General features: G+C 45.4%; 1 protein-coding gene across 4 annotated transcripts in view; it reads right to left on the bottom strand.

Annotated features, from left to right (window-relative positions):
• Positions 1 to 18,447, bottom strand: part of KIF26B (kinesin family member 26B) — a 428,353-nt gene that overhangs the window by 267,409 nt on the left and 142,497 nt on the right. For 3 of the 4 annotated variants that reach the window (XM_032466561.1, XM_032466562.1, XM_032466563.1), the window contains one exon: positions 4,534 to 5,070. In XM_032466561.1, the coding sequence (XP_032322452.1) occupies positions 4,534 to 5,070 (537 nt within the window). Of the gene's footprint in view, positions 1 to 4,533; positions 5,071 to 9,929; positions 9,975 to 18,447 lie in introns of those variants that run through there. The other variant, XM_032466564.1, reaches the window with a different exon arrangement.

Genomic DNA, 18,447 nt, shown 5'->3' with positions numbered 1-18,447 from the left:
AAAATAAAGTTCTTCTACCCTTTCAAATGCTCCTGTATTGAGTGTGACATCAAAATGCCACTTGGACTCCTTTCATTGTATCAATGACTATCATTAAGAGACTTCAGGTTGAAGATTACCTTGGAGCCAATTAACTGGTGGTTTCCACCCAAAACCTTGAGGTCTGAATAAGTCTTTATGGCCTGGAGTTTTTTTTCCTAAATGTAAGGCCAGACTCTAGTGTTTCTTTGAGATTGGAGCTTTCCCGAATGAGCAACCACTTTTTTACACGTTAGTTGCTCTGAGAGACATGAGAATAAAATGAATCTACGTTCTCAATGAGCAAAAGACATCAATCTGAGAATCAGGAAACTCTGCACAAAAGAAACTTCAAATTGTTCAGCCTTGGGTTTCTCCTCTAGCAAATGAGGGAAATGAAATAGACAGCAGATATTGGTATCGCTGCCTTAGAGTTTATAAAATAGGTTCACACTTTTTTCTTAATTGTTCTCCATATAATCTTGCAAGATAGGGATTTCATTGGTAAGAAAATGGACTAAAATGTTAAGCTACTAAACTGAGGTCCAGCAGTTGAGTCACGGATGTGAACTGAGTGGGACAATCTCCAAATCTCCCACCATGACGCAAAAGGCAGTTACAAGGGGGAGGCACAGCTCAGTGGTACAGCGTGTGCTTAGCATGCACGAGGTCCTGGGTTCAAGCCCCAGCACCTCCAATAAAAATAAATAAACCTAATTACTTCCACCCAAAAAACAAAAACAAACAAAAAAGGCAATTATCTTTCTACAGAAGTGGATTCTAACACCAACATTCTGTGATTATGAGTGCTACAAGTGAAGTCCTTCCTACATATATTCACTATAATGAATGTAAGTCAGACAAAAGCAGTTGCCAGTCAAAAACAGGTAATTAATCTGTGGTGAACGACAAGAAACTTATGCAGACGCGTCTTCTCAAAGTCAAAACTTATGTGACCCAGTTGAAAGTTCTAGAGCCTTTTCGGCTTTCCATGGATATGTACTGATTTTGTTAAATGCCTGCCAGTCAATAGAAGAAAGCCTTTCTTTGAAAGAGTCCAACTTATCAACTTCTGTGAAATCAATTTGCTATGATACTTAATGAAAAATTATCTTTGCAGTTGGCTCGACATGTTTTATATAATCTTAAGGTGTCTCCTAAATGACTATTTTTCTTACCTTTCTGGATAGATTCATATTTATCTGTGCTGTTTATAGTTCTCACTCTTTCTGGAGGTGAGAATCAAGAAGGATAAAGCCAAAGAGGGTCAAGAAATCTTCCTACTGCAGCCTTTGAAGATTGCTGCACAGTGGTGTGGCAAACAGGGCACTTGGGAGGACATGAGGGACTCGTCTAGCACCCGTACCAAGGTTTTACCCTGCTCACTGTTGGAAAGCCAGTCCTCATTCTTGTCATCCTTCCTGCCCTTAAATGGCAGAGGGCAGTGTCCACCACTCCCTTGTTCTACAGGTTCCAGGGTTGACAGTGTGGAGCAGCACCCTCGGCAGCAACCCAGTCTAGTTGCTTCTCTGCCCAGGGAAGAGCTCTGGCATGAAGCCAGAGGGCCATCTGCTCTGTGGGGAGGGAAGTGGGAGTAAGGGTGAGCAGGAAAGTGAGGTCAGCTTTCAAAGCAGTCAGCCATCTCTGCCGAGCTGGCTAGACTGTGAACTGCAGCATATTTACTGCAGGGAGATGTCAGTAACAGGAGCCACTCAGTCTAGCCAGACCCAGAGCCCCCACCCCAGGGCATCAGGATGGCACAGTCATGACACGGGGACACTGGTTCACAGCCAGGCACCAAATCTCTTTATCCCAGAGAGATTTCCTCTGATCCCTTTAACTATTGCTCAGGGGAAATGCATGAATTAGTCTATTCTGAGATGGAAAGAAGCAATAAAATTTACCCAGGACCATCTCTAGTTGGTAGCTTGCGTGAATCACCTTTGTATCTGGTTTTGGCCACATCAACCCACCCTTGCCCCCATAGGCTGGACTGTGAGCCCTTCTGCATGCTCTCAAAGCAGCCTGGGCATCTGTCTACCCCTGCTCTCACTTTCCTGGCCTATGATGCACGGTTCCCCTGCCTCCTTCCCTAAGGACCACACGGCAGGAGCCTACCTTTCTAGCCCATGGCAAGAGCCCCACCCAACACATAGCCTAATGCCTGGCACTTGGTTAGAGCTTAATAAACATTTGTGACTGTATAGGAAATTCTTCTTCATCTGAGGTGAGGTAGGGGGGAGGAGAAGAAAAAATTACTGCACCAATTTTAAATTTTTTAAATGCACCAAAAATCCCTAATCTCCCTTTAAAGCAGCATCTTCAGCTTTTCCCTGCTTGCACAAACTTTCCCCACACTTTGAGTATTTTATATGAAAGCAGCAGTTCCAAGTTCTTCTGTCCTCACTCATCAGCGCAGTGCAGCAGCTGAATCTCTTAACTAGCACCTGACACGTGTTACAAGTGCTCTGGGGCCCTGGAAGCTGAAATGTGAGTTGTCTGTGTAATGAGAGTATGTGGCTAACACGACCCTGGATGTGTTGAAAATACGACCTGGCTAGAAGGATGTGCACCAGAGCATTTTATGTATAGGAGCAAAAACCTAAACTCTATTAACTGATGCTTGTTTATAGGAATTAGGACACACTCATATAATGGACAGTACTTATATAATGGAATGTAAGGCTCCCAACAAAGATCATATTTTAGAAAAATATCTAATGGCATGAGAAAATGTACCTAGTATATTAAGTGAAAAGCAGATCAGAGAATTGAACATAATCACAATTTTAGAAGCTGCAGATGTATAAAATACTGGGAGGAAATACACCCAAATGTTACGTAGTCTATTTCTGGTTGATGTTGATTTTTAAAGTCTTATTTAATCTTTTTTATATTTTTAATTCTATGTTACAACAGACATGTATTACTTTTTGTAATTTTTAAAATTACAAACATATAAAGCATATTATTCTACATAGCTATTCCGTTCCTGCCCTAGATGGTTATGGTCAAGCATCAGACTATGAAGCCCCACCCAGGGTGCCACTCGTTCCTCATTTTATTTATATCCACAACCCAGGAAATTCTGTCCAAGAGTAAAGTGGAAGCCAGGCCCCCATGGGTCAAAATTGGAGGCCTTTTCTTTGGTGTATCATGTCTGAAAAGAAACTGTATCCGGAAAATATGCTGACAGGAGACTGCTCTGGGGTAAGCTAGGAAAGCTGGAGGCAGCTGTGGCAGGGAACACATCCCCATGGGCAGGGGAGAGCCAGTGCTGGTCTGCGTGGCCACAGGTAACTACTTCATTTCTCTCGGTATCGTGTTCCCCACGCGTAACAGGAAGCTCTAACATCCGCCCTGCCGATCTCACAGGCCTACTGGGGGTTAAGTAAAATGCTGTGTGCTCTGTGTTTTGTAAACTACAAAGCACCCAGTAAATGAAAAGTGTGGTAGCCCAAGAATGCTAACTTCTTCAGATAATGATCCGTGCTCTCCACTTTCTTTCAAGATATCAAGGGAAACCATCTATATTCCCTTTTACACTCTAGAAAAGTCACCAGGAATTTTATCAGCCACATTAAATTCATTTAATGTTTCTTTGTACCTTTGCCCCATGTAACAAAAACTACACTACGTGTTCATTCAACTTGTTCCTTTTTTCTCCTGGGCACATGGACAGATTGGCTTTCCCAGCCTTCCCTGAGGGAAGGTGAGACCAGGAGACTGGATTCTTGCTCCTTCCACCCGGGCCCCCCTGGATCCCTGTGGGATCCTCCACCCTCTGTCTCTTCCTTCATTTCCTGGCTAGTTGTACCATATTTGGTGGAAGACTCTGAGGCCACTGGGAAGTGGTGACATGCTAGCTGGAGGAGCTTGAGTACCTATGTCATAATGGAAAGCCACCTACCAAACACCCGACACAACCTGACACAAGGGACACAAGGGAGAAATAACTTGGAACCACTTGTTGCACCAATTATCTACCCTGATCAATACACTCTATAATCATGGTCACCTCTCCACTCCCCTGAAACGGTCATTGCTTTCTGCTGCTTCCCACATGGTGACGCAGGGGACTTAGAGAACACGTATGGTAAACCCAACCCTCATCCAACAGAAAACTCATTCAAGAAAAACTGAGACTATTTTTTGAGATTCCTTGGCAGATTTAAGACCTGCTCTCTTTTTTCCATAGGGAAACTTGAGATTATATGCTAATTTAAATAACTGAAAAGAGAAAATAAGAAAAGGGGAACATACGTTTGGGAACCTAACCCCACAGTATTTAAGGTGAGTGGCAAATAGAAAACAGTTACAGTCCATCAAGGTGGGAGAGGTTAGGATGGGAGTCTACCTCTCTTTCAGACAGTACAGACAATGGAAGCAGAGGCCACACGGAAACATTAGGCTGAGTTGGGGAGTTCCCAGGACAAAGCAGAGAAAGGAAGTGTTGCCCACTTTTCTGCTTTGACTGTAGCCAACCCTGCTCTTCCTTGCTCAGAAGATCCTTACCTGGTAGGGGTACAGGGTGACCCCGTTGGTTCTCGACAGGGACCAGGTTCCATCCAGGTATTGGTGAGCGTGGATGGCCACTGAGTTGAGGATGTTCCCGTTGCTGGGACTGGTGGCCATCTGGAGGCTGACCTTGGCCTGGTGGGTCGGAGACCCACTCTTCTTCTCCGCCCCATTGCTGACCCCGAGGCTGTTGGGTTTGCTGCTATGCTTATTGGTGACAAAGGCTGTGTAGTTGGAGGAGGCATAGGAGGCAGGCACAAAAGCCCAATCTCTGGGCTGCTGGAGCGCCCCCACATGCCGGGACCCCACCAGAGCGGGGATATTGGAGAGAGGTGGGGGCGAGCCAGGTGAGCCGTCGAAGTGCTCGCTACTGGCCGCCTGTTCCAGGGTCAGCACCATCTGAATGGCCTCCTGCTTCAGCTGGTTCAGGTGTGTGGCACAAATGTCACAGCGGTTGTCCCTGTCATTCCATGCCTTCCGGATGGTGTTGGGGACCTGGAGCTTGTCATGAATCACAGCCGAGAAAGCAGGGTCCTGGAGAACACAAGCCAAAAAAAAAAAAAAGAGCCTATAAATCAAGGCTGGTAAGTGTAACTCAGATGTCTGTTTTAGGAGTTAAGCCCTAGATGTATCCAAAGAATCTGACTGACTGACACCCAACAGAAATGAGCAGCCAGCCTGGCAGCAGAGCTCCAGCTGACAAACACATTTGACAAATGTAAAGATCTTTATAGTGGAGACTAAGGAATTAAAAAAAATATTTCTAAGCATGCTCTTCACCAGGCCAGTTAAATAAGAGTATTCCAGATTCTTCTCCTGGTGTCCACTAAAGAATTATAGCTGCACCTGGATGCTCCCAGGGTTTCAGCACACTGACACAAACGATTGTCCAGGCCTGGCTGGGCTGATCACTCTGGACCGATGCACTGTGGCCCCCTGTGAACCATGGGAAGCTGGTAGCAGATGGAGAGACTAGCTGTGACCCAGAACAGAGATTCTATTCTAAGCGAATCTTGGCCTCATTAGCACTGTGTGCTAAGTGCCATTGGAAGAAAACCAAACTAAACAGATTCTGGACCAGAAATCCAGCTTCTCCAGCAGCCCAGCAAACCCCTACAGATTCACGCTGTTTATCATTGGCCCCATGGCAGGCTGGCCATGCCTGCACCCATGTATCTGATATTCTGGTCCATTAGAAGAAAAATATCTTCTTGATAAACAGTCCAAGATACTTTTCCCCACAAACTTCACCTAAAACTATTAAAAACTCTTTAGCTCAGAAACCCTTATCTAAAAGAAATCAGAAAATGAACTTAATGAGGATGATTTCTTTTATTTGCTTTGCTTTAATTTTTACAGGAAAGCAGGACTGCACAGAGAAGTGAGCATTAGGTATATTAATTGAGCATCAAAATATCTGGGTTCTAGTTCCAGTTCTGTCTACTGCCATACTGCCCTAAACGCACCCAATCTCGTCTAGTTCCAGTTCTGCTACTAATTAGCTGTGTGACCTTGGACAACTTACATAGCCTTGCTGAACCTTTTCTTATGTCACCCCAGGCCATGGCCTATCTTTGCTGTAAGGTCCTTCCAACCCCATGACTCTATCTGCAGGGAAATAGAGGCAGGAGAGTATGGTATTTATACATGTGGGCAGAGCCAATATGCCATTTTGGGGGCCTAGTTGAACAGGTTGAACAACTGTTATAAGGAATTGATGAGATTTAGCTCAAGGCTTATTTTCCTCAGGACATTAGAAGAAAATCTTCCCTTCTGAAATTTGCTGTCGTTCTTATGGGGTGGAAACCCCATAGGGGCTGAATCAGGTGTGATGAGCTGTGGGTGAGGGAGGCGATGTGGGGCAGCCGGGGTGGCAGGAAGATGAGCAGGGGGAGGGTCACTCTTAATTCCGATCCATCTTGATTACAGGCTCCAGCATTTTGTTTTCCCTGTTTAACTACCCTGAACAGCTCCTCAGCATGCACTGATTAATTGATTAATAAATCAAGAGGCCTCTTCACACAGCAGCGGCAAGGAGTGGCTCAGGAGGTAGAAACTCAAAACAGTCATAGAAAATGATGGGAAACAATAGGAGGTCAAGGTTGATCAAGTCTGGCTGACGAAGTGATGCAAACCATCCGAGACCTGCATCCTTTTTAATGACATCTTAATGGCATCCCCCTCAGTGACAACTGCTTTGTCCAGAGTCCCTGACCAAAACTCAGCACATATGAGACAAAAAATGGCCCCATGGGCCACTCTGGAGCAGATGACCACGTCAGTTCGCAGATAAGGAAACTGAGCTGTAAGAGGGTTAAAAGCTTGGCAGACACCCAGACTTCTCGGCCACTAGTCCACAGTTTTTCATTTCAAGAGCCAAAGAACCATATTCATCAATGGACTCATCATGTTGCACAGACACATAAGGTTTTCACCACATTCATCTATGAAACATTCACTTATTTAAAAGGAAATATCTGGGCCCTTATATGTGCCAAGATATAGGTTCTTGCTTTTTCACATAATACTAACATAATGAGAATTTTCCCTTATCAATAAATGTCATTTGAAAAGTGTGACTTTTTTCACGACCACATGGTATTTTATCCTTTACCTATTTCATCATTCCTTTTGTAATTCCCATGCCTACTACACAATTAAGGACAGTGTAAGAAATCAGAGACAGGCATTCAAAAGCAATCTGCAACCTGCAGCTTATGCTTTCAAGGCACTGAACTATCTGGTTTCAAGAGACCTCAAATTGCTTACTTAGAACATTTTTGTTACAATCACCTGCAAGACGCATCACAGTAAAAAGGCAGATGTAAGACCAGTCCCATTCATGCAACACAGTATTTTTAGATCCTGGTAGAAACTGGATTTGACTCTGACATCTGCATACGGAGCAGAAAAAATACATCCACTCCCCCCAAAACAGCAAGAGCCTGGTGCTGAGGACTCCTTTTCTCTTGTTGGTTTTTACTACTTTCCCTTGAAGCAGCACCTTCCTCACTCAGCCTATTTGCTGCTCAACTTCCAACATGTAAGAAATAACGCACGTGGGTCTCCAACGTGCCAGGCAAATGATTGCTGTGTTCTCTGAGTTCACACTTCAGGGAATCCTCTTGGCTCCTGGACCGCCAAACACCACGTCCCCTTGCTGCCACTTCTAGTCCAGGACTCTCAACACACACTCAGATGCGTGGAGCCCAGCGCTCCCCTCCCAGTTCCTGAGGCATTGACAAAACACCGAGAGCTCTACAGCTGAGCCTACCACCGGGATGGCCACCGACAGCCAGGAAGTGGCCGAGCCCAGAGCCCACTGTCGTCTCACCCGGAGGAAAGAGGAGATCGATGCTTTTAATGAGCGTGCAATCGCTGACGGATGTCAAAGAGGTGTTCCCTGAAATAAGCCACCCTTGAACTGGAACCGTATGTGAGTTTGTATCATCAAAAGGCCTCCACAAGTCAAAAGATACATCTTATGGAAACTAAAAATCCCTTTCAAGTGCTTGTCCACACAGCTATAAATATTTCAGTGCAACTCAGAAACTTCAAAGAGGAATGGTCAGCAGACACAGCTTTCTAGAAGTGCCGGAATAAAGGGAATACTGCTTCCAGGGAGAGCAGTAATAAACAGGAAGAAGAGAGAAAAGGAGGCATCAGACTCACGGATGGCCCACAAATACTAAGCTTTCCTGATATGGTCACAGAAAGGACAGCAGGGGCCCCAGGAGATGGATGAGGGGTGTGCCCTTCGGCTCAGCGGGCACCAAAAGAAATGTGGTCCCAGAGAAGGCATGAATTAGGCATGCAGTCTGGCATGCTACGTAGTGTGTGGGGTTCAAGACATTCCTGTCCTCTAGGCCCGATTCACCCTGTGACCTCAGGAAACAGTCAGACGGGAACAGTGGGAATCCACACATGGCTAAACCTCCACTTTTGCAGTCCTAATTTTTATTTCAGCACATATGAAAATGGGCTCAGGGTGCTCTGGCAACATTTTCATCCTAAACTTTTCAATTTAAGGGTTCTGTGCTCAAAACATTCTCATCTTTCAAAAATAATACAAAATCATGTTTACTCCATATTTGCCGTGAAGAGGAATTCAAGAAAACACTTAGGAAATGGATTAAGGTCCTTAGAAGGAAGGTTAGGGAGAAATGAAGTGAATGTTCAGACACGTAAATCTGCCCACTTAATGACTGCTACAAAAGGACAAAGGAGACTCCAGAAAATGGTTTTCCAATCCCTTCACAACTCTTCTATTTCTTCTAGAGGAATTTCAGGAAAATGGGTATCCTGCCACATCCCCTCGGGATCTCTCAGGGTCTAATGGCTCTCTTAAATTGATTCACATGTCTTCTGGCACATGATCTAAGAGATTATGACTGATTCTCTCTTCCTCAGACAATGGCATCCAAGCCTTTCTCCTGAACTCTGAGCCTCATGGCCCCCTGGAAAACAGCACCCAGATAAACTGACAATCCTAAATTAATTTTATTTTCCCTTAACCCTCTTCTTATTCCAGTAGTCACTATGGAAATAAACAGTATTACTATCCACTCAGATGCCCAGGCTAGAAATCTGGAATCTTCCTTGTCTCCTCCTTTCCCTCCAATCCAATCACCAAGTGTGGCAGATGGTACTTCCTAAAAGCTCCTGAACTGTCCCTCCTCTCATGCCCACTCACATTGTCCTGGTCTCCCTGATTCTAGTCTTGAACTCAAACACCCCCAACCCCATCAAAAAAAAAAAAAAAAAAAAAGAATTTAACTAAAATGCAAATTGGATCACGTCACTATCCTGCTTTTCTATCCCTCCATGCTAGGAGCTTATTGTCAGTGGTTTTTAGCTGTCAAATTATTTTCCTGTTACGCTGTCCACTCCTTACAAGGAAATAATTCTTCCCATCTTTAATTCCCCCAAGTCTAGAATAGTGTCTACTTCATAGTAAGGGCTCAAAAAATATTTGTGAAATAAATAAGTGGAAAGAATTCAACCAAGGCTAAAACACTCAATAACAAAGTTGGTCTTGGTCCGTCATTTATTTTGTCTAAGTGAGCTAGTCGCCTATTACCCAACTGTCATGAAATAAATTCCTTCAAATCTAAGGTTAATATAGTTTCCAACTGTATTTATTCTGGCTGGCTAAAGAGCCTAATGTGGGTCAACCATAATCTGCATATCCCCCTTTTACCTGACTCTTCCTTAAAATGTTAGGCTAGATTCTCTGCTCTCTCACCTCAATATACAATCTGGGACTCTTTCTCCTAAGTTCCCAAGAAAATAATGTTTCTATGCAAAGAATTTTTCAGCCATCCAGGCCAGCTCATCAGCAGGAAAGCAAGAGAAATCTACCTAAAGGAAAACTCCACATCAATACTACACACCTGGTCCAGCAGGGTTCAACCCCCAGCAAGCAGGTAGCACACTTATTTTCCACGAGCTGGCAGCAGGCTTTCAACACGTGAGGCAGGGCTGCTAACGAGCGCAGTAAAGTCCGTGGAACCAGAGCAAGAAAACAAGAACTACCGCCGAGGCAAACCAAGACGCTGAGTGGTGTTCCACACTGCTTCTGTCTCATTCCATTCTCTGGGGGATACAGTGCTCAGCCATCAACGCCCACGCCCCTTTTGAGGACAGGATCCCCCCCCCCCCATGTTATTTTAGCAAAGAGTGCATAGGGTGCATTCCTGCAAAGCCTCTGGGTCTGAGGAAGGCAGCAGCCGGAGTCAGTGTCCAGCGTGTGTCGTACAAAGTCCCGCTTATGTTTGTTCCTGGCTTATCATTCTAGGGCCCTCTGGTGACCAGCTCCACACTATTTCAGCTGTTCTTCAAAGCAGTTTCTTTTCACCTTGTTTCTAAACTGTCTTCATCCATAAATGCTCTCCCGTGAGGCCCAGAAGGGTGGCTAGAATTCTGAGAATGCAATATTTGGTTCCCCACCGCGGGCACTTTCCCAGAAGTTCAAGGAAACTCACCCTCGCACTCCTTGTGATCCCTCCACTGGAGGCCCGCCCCGCCCCGCTTCCTGCCACTTTTTCCACCGTGTCCTTTCTTCCCCAAGAACCTCAGCGTTCTTCCCTAAAGGCCCGTGCCAAAATGAGTGATTCTGTTTTGAATGGAAACAGCAAAATCAGAAGTTTGCAAAACAATAGAGAACAAACCTCTGGTGAATCTGACCCAAGAATACAAATATTCTCATTCAGAGTTAATTCAGCTCTTTGGATTCAAATGCCTCTCAAAAGACGCGTGTAGGGAAAATGGAGTCACTCAGCCTCCCACGCCGGACATCCGGTGCCCAGTGACTCAGCGGTACTATCCCGCATGCGCAGTACCCACGTAGTGTTATATAAGCGTGCCTTGCACCACGCAAGCGCACTAGCGCCCATCATAGTTGGCTGGATGCCGGCTTTGTCTGCCTTGATACCGAAGGCAGACGGGACTTTCCACTGCTTGACTGCCGCCGTGGACGCCTGTGTGCTCCTCCGCAGTAAGGGCACAGCAGAGACACCTAGGGCTCCGGGAGTGTTCTGCTGTTTGCCGCATCGCGAGTGAACCTGCCAGGCCTTGAGCGCCTACAGTAAGTACAAAGTGGGTTTTTTGGTTTGTTTTTTTTTAACCTTGGTAATTTCAGAAGAAGAAAAACAAATTTCATTTAGCCATTGGCAGGAAGGAGACTTTAAACATCTGAAATCTAAGGAAACCCCCAAAATGTCAACCAGTGGGCATAACTTCGTCCTCAAGAAGATTTGGTTCCTCCACGCTCATCAGCCCCTGACCTGACATGTCACTTTCCACACATGCTCGATGGTACAAGCAAGATCAAGGGGACGGAAAGGGTGGGGGATCCCAGAGTCTATCTCATGTGAGTCTCTTCTCACTCAGCTGCGGTGGTGAACCCACCCAGAGGGAAATGACTGATGGATAAACATTAGCATCCTTTGCTCCTGTGGTTCATAGTTCCCAGACCCACAGACAAGACCTATGGCTACCTTGGAGGGAAGCCAGAGAACAAATCAGACTGTGTGACAAGCAATGACATCCCACCGCTCTCTGCAGGGAAAAGGGACCACCCACACGGGCCGCCATTCTTGCTGACACACTGCAAACTCAAGAAAGTCCCCGAGCGCTTCACTCCGCTTGGCAAAGAGGACACAGCAGGGCTCATTCTCCAGTTATTGACAGGGATAAAGGCATTAAAGGGGACCGAGTTCATTATAATTAGAGTTTGCTCCAGGTGAGACCTGAGACAGCCACAACCACCACCTCCAGAGACAGCAGCTCGGCCAGGCCCTGGAATCACAGGTGGCCCACAGACCTACTCCATGAACGCGAAACTTCCTCCTGGTCTCATTGAAACCCCAGCTTTTCATCATCCTTTCATCGTTATCGGTCATGAGTACTGATCTAGTGTGTAAAAAAAAAAAAAATGAATGTAAAGGATGCTGGGCAACAAGTTTAGAGAGACCAAAAAAAAAAAAAAAAAAAAAAAAAAAAGCCAAAGGAGGAAATGTTAAATGTCAGACCAGAGTTCTACATAAGAAACCACATTAACCTGGAGCGCAGTGACTGTGCCCAGCTCAAGTAGTCCTGCCTTGGGTTACAGCAGAGAGATGCGGGCCCATTAGAGACGCATGTGCACTTCAGTTTGAATGACCGTATTCAGCATGGGAGGCTGTTGGAAGCGCCAGCTGCAATTAGTAGGGCTGCTTGCTGCAACATGTGCTGAAGTGTTGCAGGCAATAAAACTTAACTGCTTCCAAAGAAAGGGGAGATTTTTGACTTGGAACTTATGATAAAAAGAAGTTCATAAATTATGCAAAAGAACAATTGAGGTATTTCTCAGCATGACCACAGAAACTTTTTTATGTCTGTGTCGCTCATCTTTTCCAACTAGATGGCATGGACAGTGTTTCCTGATCTTTTGAAAATGTCTGGTTAAGAGTATGGGAGGTTTGAGTCCTGGTTCCATCACTTTGCAGCTGTGTGACTGGGAACCATTTTTAAAAACCTATCCAAGCTTCAGTCTCCTTCAGTGCAGAAATGGGAATTGATAATAGTCCCTATTTTACTGAGGTATGTAAGGATTATATGTGCAACATGTTTAGCACAGTCCTGGTCCTTGATAAATGCTTGGTAATGATGGTAACAGTTACCAGTGTGACACTTCTCAGTAGCCAGTGCAGTACCATGTTTGTATCCATTCCAGAGGTCAGATGGTGGTAAGGATGACAGCAATGGTGACAATGATGATCTGGGGCTTACTTATATCCAGGAGGATTTAGCAAGCACTTCTGGAATTAAGAGGGGTGGGGATTGTAAAGAAGAGAACTTATCTCCAGTTAACCACCTCTTACATGAGAGGAAGTCAGGTCCTCTCAAAAGAAACCAGAATAAGAGAAGGTCCTCTGAATTCCTGAGCTGATATCCCTAAGTGTGGACTGGATGGTCCCTAGACTTCTCTGTGTTAAGAGGTAAAATAATCCAAGTCCTTCATTTCCATGGTCCTGAGAATATGATGCCTCTTGACTGAAAAGACTTCCTCATTCCTCTGTCAGGAGTGGGTAATACTCTGAAGGGGATACTGGATGTTCCATCAGAATCACAGAGCCACCAACTGGCCAGCTTCGGAGCTGCCAGACGCCATCCAGGAGATGGAGAAAGATGATTCCACATTAGCAAAACTATCTTCAAACCTGAAAATCTTGCTCTCCAGTCTACCCCACCGCCCTTGCCAGGAGAGGTGGGGAGGAGGGAATAGGATTCATTCACAAATAGACTAAGAGCTTAGGACAGGAGAACAGACCCATAACACCTCATTAAAGAATTTTCCTTAACTTTCAAGTTCATGTTCCACAAGACACACAAAAAAAGTGCCAGACTTTACAGATATGAAGCAGTCATCAAGATTCTAGTATGACACACTACAATTTTACCTTTCAATTATCAAAGCCTATCTAGATGTATTTTTAATGTGCAGGCCATAATGTACCGTCAGGCGGCAAATGAGTTTATCTTCAATCTGTAAGTAGTTGTATTAGTATGCGGTTATTAAGGAATCTCTTAATTATCTAATTATGAAATTGCCTAATGTTTCTTTCTTCTTTAATTGATTTTTGTCTGCGTGAAATATTGCAGAAATGGATTTGGCTATGTTTCCTTGGACTTACAACCAAAAAGTACCTAAAATTTGAAGTTGTTGCTGTTGACTTTAAAAGATGAAATTTTAGCAGATCAACTCAGTTTTGACCATAAATGACAACAAATTTTAAAACTTCTGTGAGTTCCCCTGTGACCTAACCCTTGTGACCCAGTGTTTTGGGCCCCATGTGATTTGCTTCCGGCTGTCTTGTCAGACATCTCTCTCCGGGTTCCTAGTGTGACCCTGCAGGACAGACAAGGTGGGCTTCCCTCTGTCCCATAGAAGGCCCTGCATTTTCCTGCCTCTGTGTCTTCACTTATGTGCCTGCCCTGATGAAAACTCCCACCCTGCCTCATAAACCACAAGAAAACTTTTGGGGGTAATGCCACCTCTGTGGCAATGATTTCATGGGTGTACATATATAAATGACCAAACATATCAAATTGTACACTTCAGATGCATACTGTTTACTAAAAGTCCATCATATACTCATATACCCACCCCCCAAAATAATCCTGTCTATCCATCGTAAGGCCCGAGTTGTCCATGAGGTCTGACTCTCAGAAGGCGCTTCCATTGCACTTCTCTGGTCCGAGTGATTCACATCGCTTAGCAAACACTTCCTTGTTGGTTAGAGTTGTACCTGCTCTATCTGCACAATCGTAAATTCCTAGGGGGCAGAAACCATGCCGTAATTTTAACAGTAATGATAACTTCTACTTTTGCCCCCCTGGAGTCTACCTAAGACAGCAGCCAGGGTGATCCTTTTAAGCCTTAAATCTGCTCCTGGCATTCCTTGGCTAAAAAGCCACCCAGGGCCCCCACCTGACTGCCTTCAGAGTCAAATCAAAGTCTCTGCACTGGTCCCTGCAGCATCTGGCCTCCTGCTCCCTCTCTGCTCAGCTCCCTGACTCACTCTGCTCCAGCCGCAAGAGCCCTCTTGCTGTTCCTTGATCACACCATGAATGTTCACTCCTGCCTCAGTGACTCTGTTCTTCCTCTTTCTTCTGCATGGAAAATGTGCCCCTTTACGTATGTGCCTGACTGTCTCTTACCACCTTCAAGGCATTCAAATATCACCTTGTGAATGAGGCCTCCCTGACCACCAATTACAACTGCAAACCATCCCCTGCATTCCCTAGCCCCCTCGTCTGCTTTATTTCTCTCTACAGCATTGTCACCTTCCAACACAATAAATAGTTATGGAGTCTCTTTAGTCTGTCTCCCCTGCAAAATATCAACTGGATGAGACCAGGGACTTTTGTCTATTTTATTCATTGCTGACTCCCTAATGCCTAGAATGATGCCTGAAGTACAGGAGGCACTCAGGAAGTGTTTGTTGAATGAGTGAGTGAGTGAGCCAGTGAATCTGTTCTCAGTGTAAGGGGTTCTCAGATCTATTAGCTTCAACTTTCTTATGAATTCTTATCACCTTTTGCTTTGTACTCAAGTTCTTTTTTTTTCTTATTCTTTTTCATGCTAGATCTTAGTGTCCTCAGAGGACTGGGAGAGCTTGGCTGTTCTGACATCTTTCTAGGGCCTTGTTCCTCAAGGTGTTGCCTCCAGACCACCCCCTGCAGCAGAATCACTTGGGATGCTCAAACCAAGGCAGATCCTGGGCCCCCTCCCAGATCCTCTAGATTAGAATCTCTGGGGAGTGGAGCTCTGGACACATCTTAACAAGCATCACAGGAGAAATTCGGTGGCGCAGTGTCCCAGAGGGAGAGACAGGGAAGGGAAGCAGAGATGGGGAAGGGAGAAGGCAGAAGTGCCCTTCCCTTTCACGTATCTCCTCCTCCCTGCGGCTTTCAGAGAGCAGCTGGTCTCCCGCAGAGCTCTCCATGCCACCCACTGTATCACATCTCCTGAAAACCTCGGTGCTGGGGACTGCTGCTTTTTCTAGACAGTAATTCAAGACAATGATAAATGGCTCTTGGGACTTAACCCAGAACCTACAGGTATAAGCAAAAGTCTTTGTACCAAATTCTTTCCCTAATCCATTGGTTCTCAACCTCTGGTGATTTTAACCCCTACGAGACATTTGGAAATACTTTGAGACATTTTTTTGTCCTCACAACTGGGAGGGGGCTACTGACATCTAATGGGTAGAGGTTAAGGATGCTGCTAAATATCTTACAGTGCACGGGAAAAAACCCCACAGCAGAGAGGTACCAAGATGGTGGAGTGGAGAGACTCACAGCTTGCCCTCTCCCACAAATACATCAAGAATTACATCTACAGACCCATTGAATCACACAGAACACCTGCTGAACTCTGGCGGAGTGTCTCTCGCTTCAAAATACAGGAGGATTCCTTACAAAATCCAATAAACAACAAGTTCACCCTGTATAGCACAGGGAACTATATTCAATATCTTGTACTAATCTATGGTGAAAAAAAATATGAAAATGAATATATGTATGTTCATGTATGACTGAAGCATTATGCTGTACACCAGGAATTGACACAACATTGTAACCTGACTATACTTCAATAAAATATATTAAAAACAACAACAACAAAAACTCCCATGACAAAGAATGACCCAGTCCCAAACGCAGGCTGTGCTGAGGCTGCCACCCTGGCCTGAGCCCTCTCCCTGATTCCTTCTCATGTGCTCTGCTGGGAATCTCTGTGCAGGACAAGATGCTGATCCGGGCTCTTATCTACCTCAGCTTCACTTAAGTGTGGAGACACTAAGCTCTAAAAAGTACAATCTCTGTGTTGACTCTTCAGTGGGGCTGGTAAGGGGCCGGGTACAGTGCGTGTGGGTGAGGATGCCAAGGGCGGCCACCAACCCCTGACCTCGACATGGTGGAGTTCAGATCCCTGGCCGCGGCCCCCAGCCTCCAGCCTCTCTTCCATCTGGACCGCATGCCACTGCCCTTCCTGGTGACACAGGCACTGCTGACAGTGCCACTCGCTGTTTTCAAGAGTGTGGTGGAAAAGGCTGACGTGAGACTCAAGGTCCTGACCACACAAAACCGTGAATCTGGTTGGCGTTTCCGTGGCCGCAGCGGAGTCTGTCACCCACAGCTCCGCCTCCTGCCTTGGGTTTGAGAGGGCACAGCTGAGGTTGTTATGACTACGGAATCGTTTCCAGCCTCTAGCCAGATTTCACAAACTGGAGACTCTGCAGTTTCCTCTTGGAGAAGGAAAACCAGTGCCATGATAAGAAAAAGTCATCCCTAAGTTGTAATTTGATGCATTTATAAAGAAGTCCAGAGATTTCTTTGTTCCTGCAAAACCCACGTTTATGGAGCACAGACTACGTGCCGGGTTCCATGCTGGTTAGGCGTGGTGAGGGAAGTCACAAAGGCTTTGGCCGTAAGTGCCCCGGCTGGAGGAGATTCCTAGAAGATGAGGACCTGACCGGACATTTCTGTTTCCACTCATAATACATTCAGGATGATGTAACACACCCTTAGCAGAGGAAGTCCTGGAAACATCTGACAGATCAACAACTTCCAAAGCCTAGTTATAAGATCTGGGCTTAGAGGCCCAGAACTTAAGCATCCATCATTAGACATTTGTTTGTTTATTTGGGAGTGGGATTGATGAATCACAGAATAGTCAGCAATACCTCTTACCCTTCTTTCTTCCATAATGATCTTTAGTGAAAAGGCCTGAACTGAAAAGTCACTGAGATGAGCAAATTCACAGAAAAAGCTCTGAATGTGATGGGATGGCAGGGCTGGGGGTGCAGGAGAGGCAGGAAGCCTTTATCCAGCCCATCTGGCAGCTTCTGTTGATAACAGTCATTCCCGAGAAGCCAGTTACTGTAAATTACTTACAAACCCACGAGCCAGGATGCATCATTCTGATTCCCACCTCCTTAATCCTGACCAGGGGTTACCGCAGGGCAGGCGAGGATCTCCAGGCACGCCCCTGGGCCCGCACCATGACTTGGCATCCTTGTTAGTGTGTCCACCCCTCCCAACCCCACCTCCCCCACCAGAAGCTGAACCTCTTTCAGAGCTACAATCTTAACTGGCTTCTCCGAGGACCCTTGTGGCAGGGAGAGCTGACGGAGCAGCTTGATGATCTGGGCAAAAGCTGAAGCTGTCTGTTTGGAATGACCCTCTTCTAGATGCTCTATTCTAGACTCAACCACAACGAGCCCAAGTAAGCACTGGAAAGACAGGGAGTGAGTGGACCAGGACGGCCCTCTCTGCTGCCTCTAGCCCTTCCAGCACATGGGAGCCTCGAATTGGACACAGCACAGTTGTACTTATCTGCTATACTGTTAAACTGTTTATTTATCTTCATATTTTTAAAGGGGGCTTTTTGAGTCACAGGCCCTACAGAAGACAGATGTGAATCAGTCGATTCATGTACCTTGTATATCTAGGTAAACTAATCATGCAAGAAACTTAATAGCAACTATCCCACCAAAATCTCTGACATGTCACTCTTATGAAGAACTTGAAGAGCCTCAAGGGGAAAGAGCAATGCATTTAGGAAATGGGTTCACACTGCCTGTTTTCCCCACCACACACAAGCACACACACACACACACACATGAACACACACACAAATATACATCGTTAACTCATGTTCTTGGATTGGAATAATTAAAATGGCCATACTACTCAAAGCAATCAATAGACTTAATGCCACCCCTATCAAATTCCCAGGACATTTGTTCACAGAGCTAGAACAATTAATCCTAAAATTTGTATGGAATTACAAAAGACCCAGAATTGCCAAAGCAATACTGAAGAAAAGGAATGAAGCTGGAGGTATAACCCTCCCAGATAATA

Source organism: Camelus ferus, chromosome 23 (genome assembly GCF_009834535.1).
Source record: "Camelus ferus isolate YT-003-E chromosome 23, BCGSAC_Cfer_1.0, whole genome shotgun sequence".
Classification (NCBI taxonomy): Eukaryota; Metazoa; Chordata; class Mammalia; order Artiodactyla; family Camelidae; genus Camelus; species Camelus ferus.
This window is presented reverse-complemented; position numbering and strand designations above follow the sequence as displayed.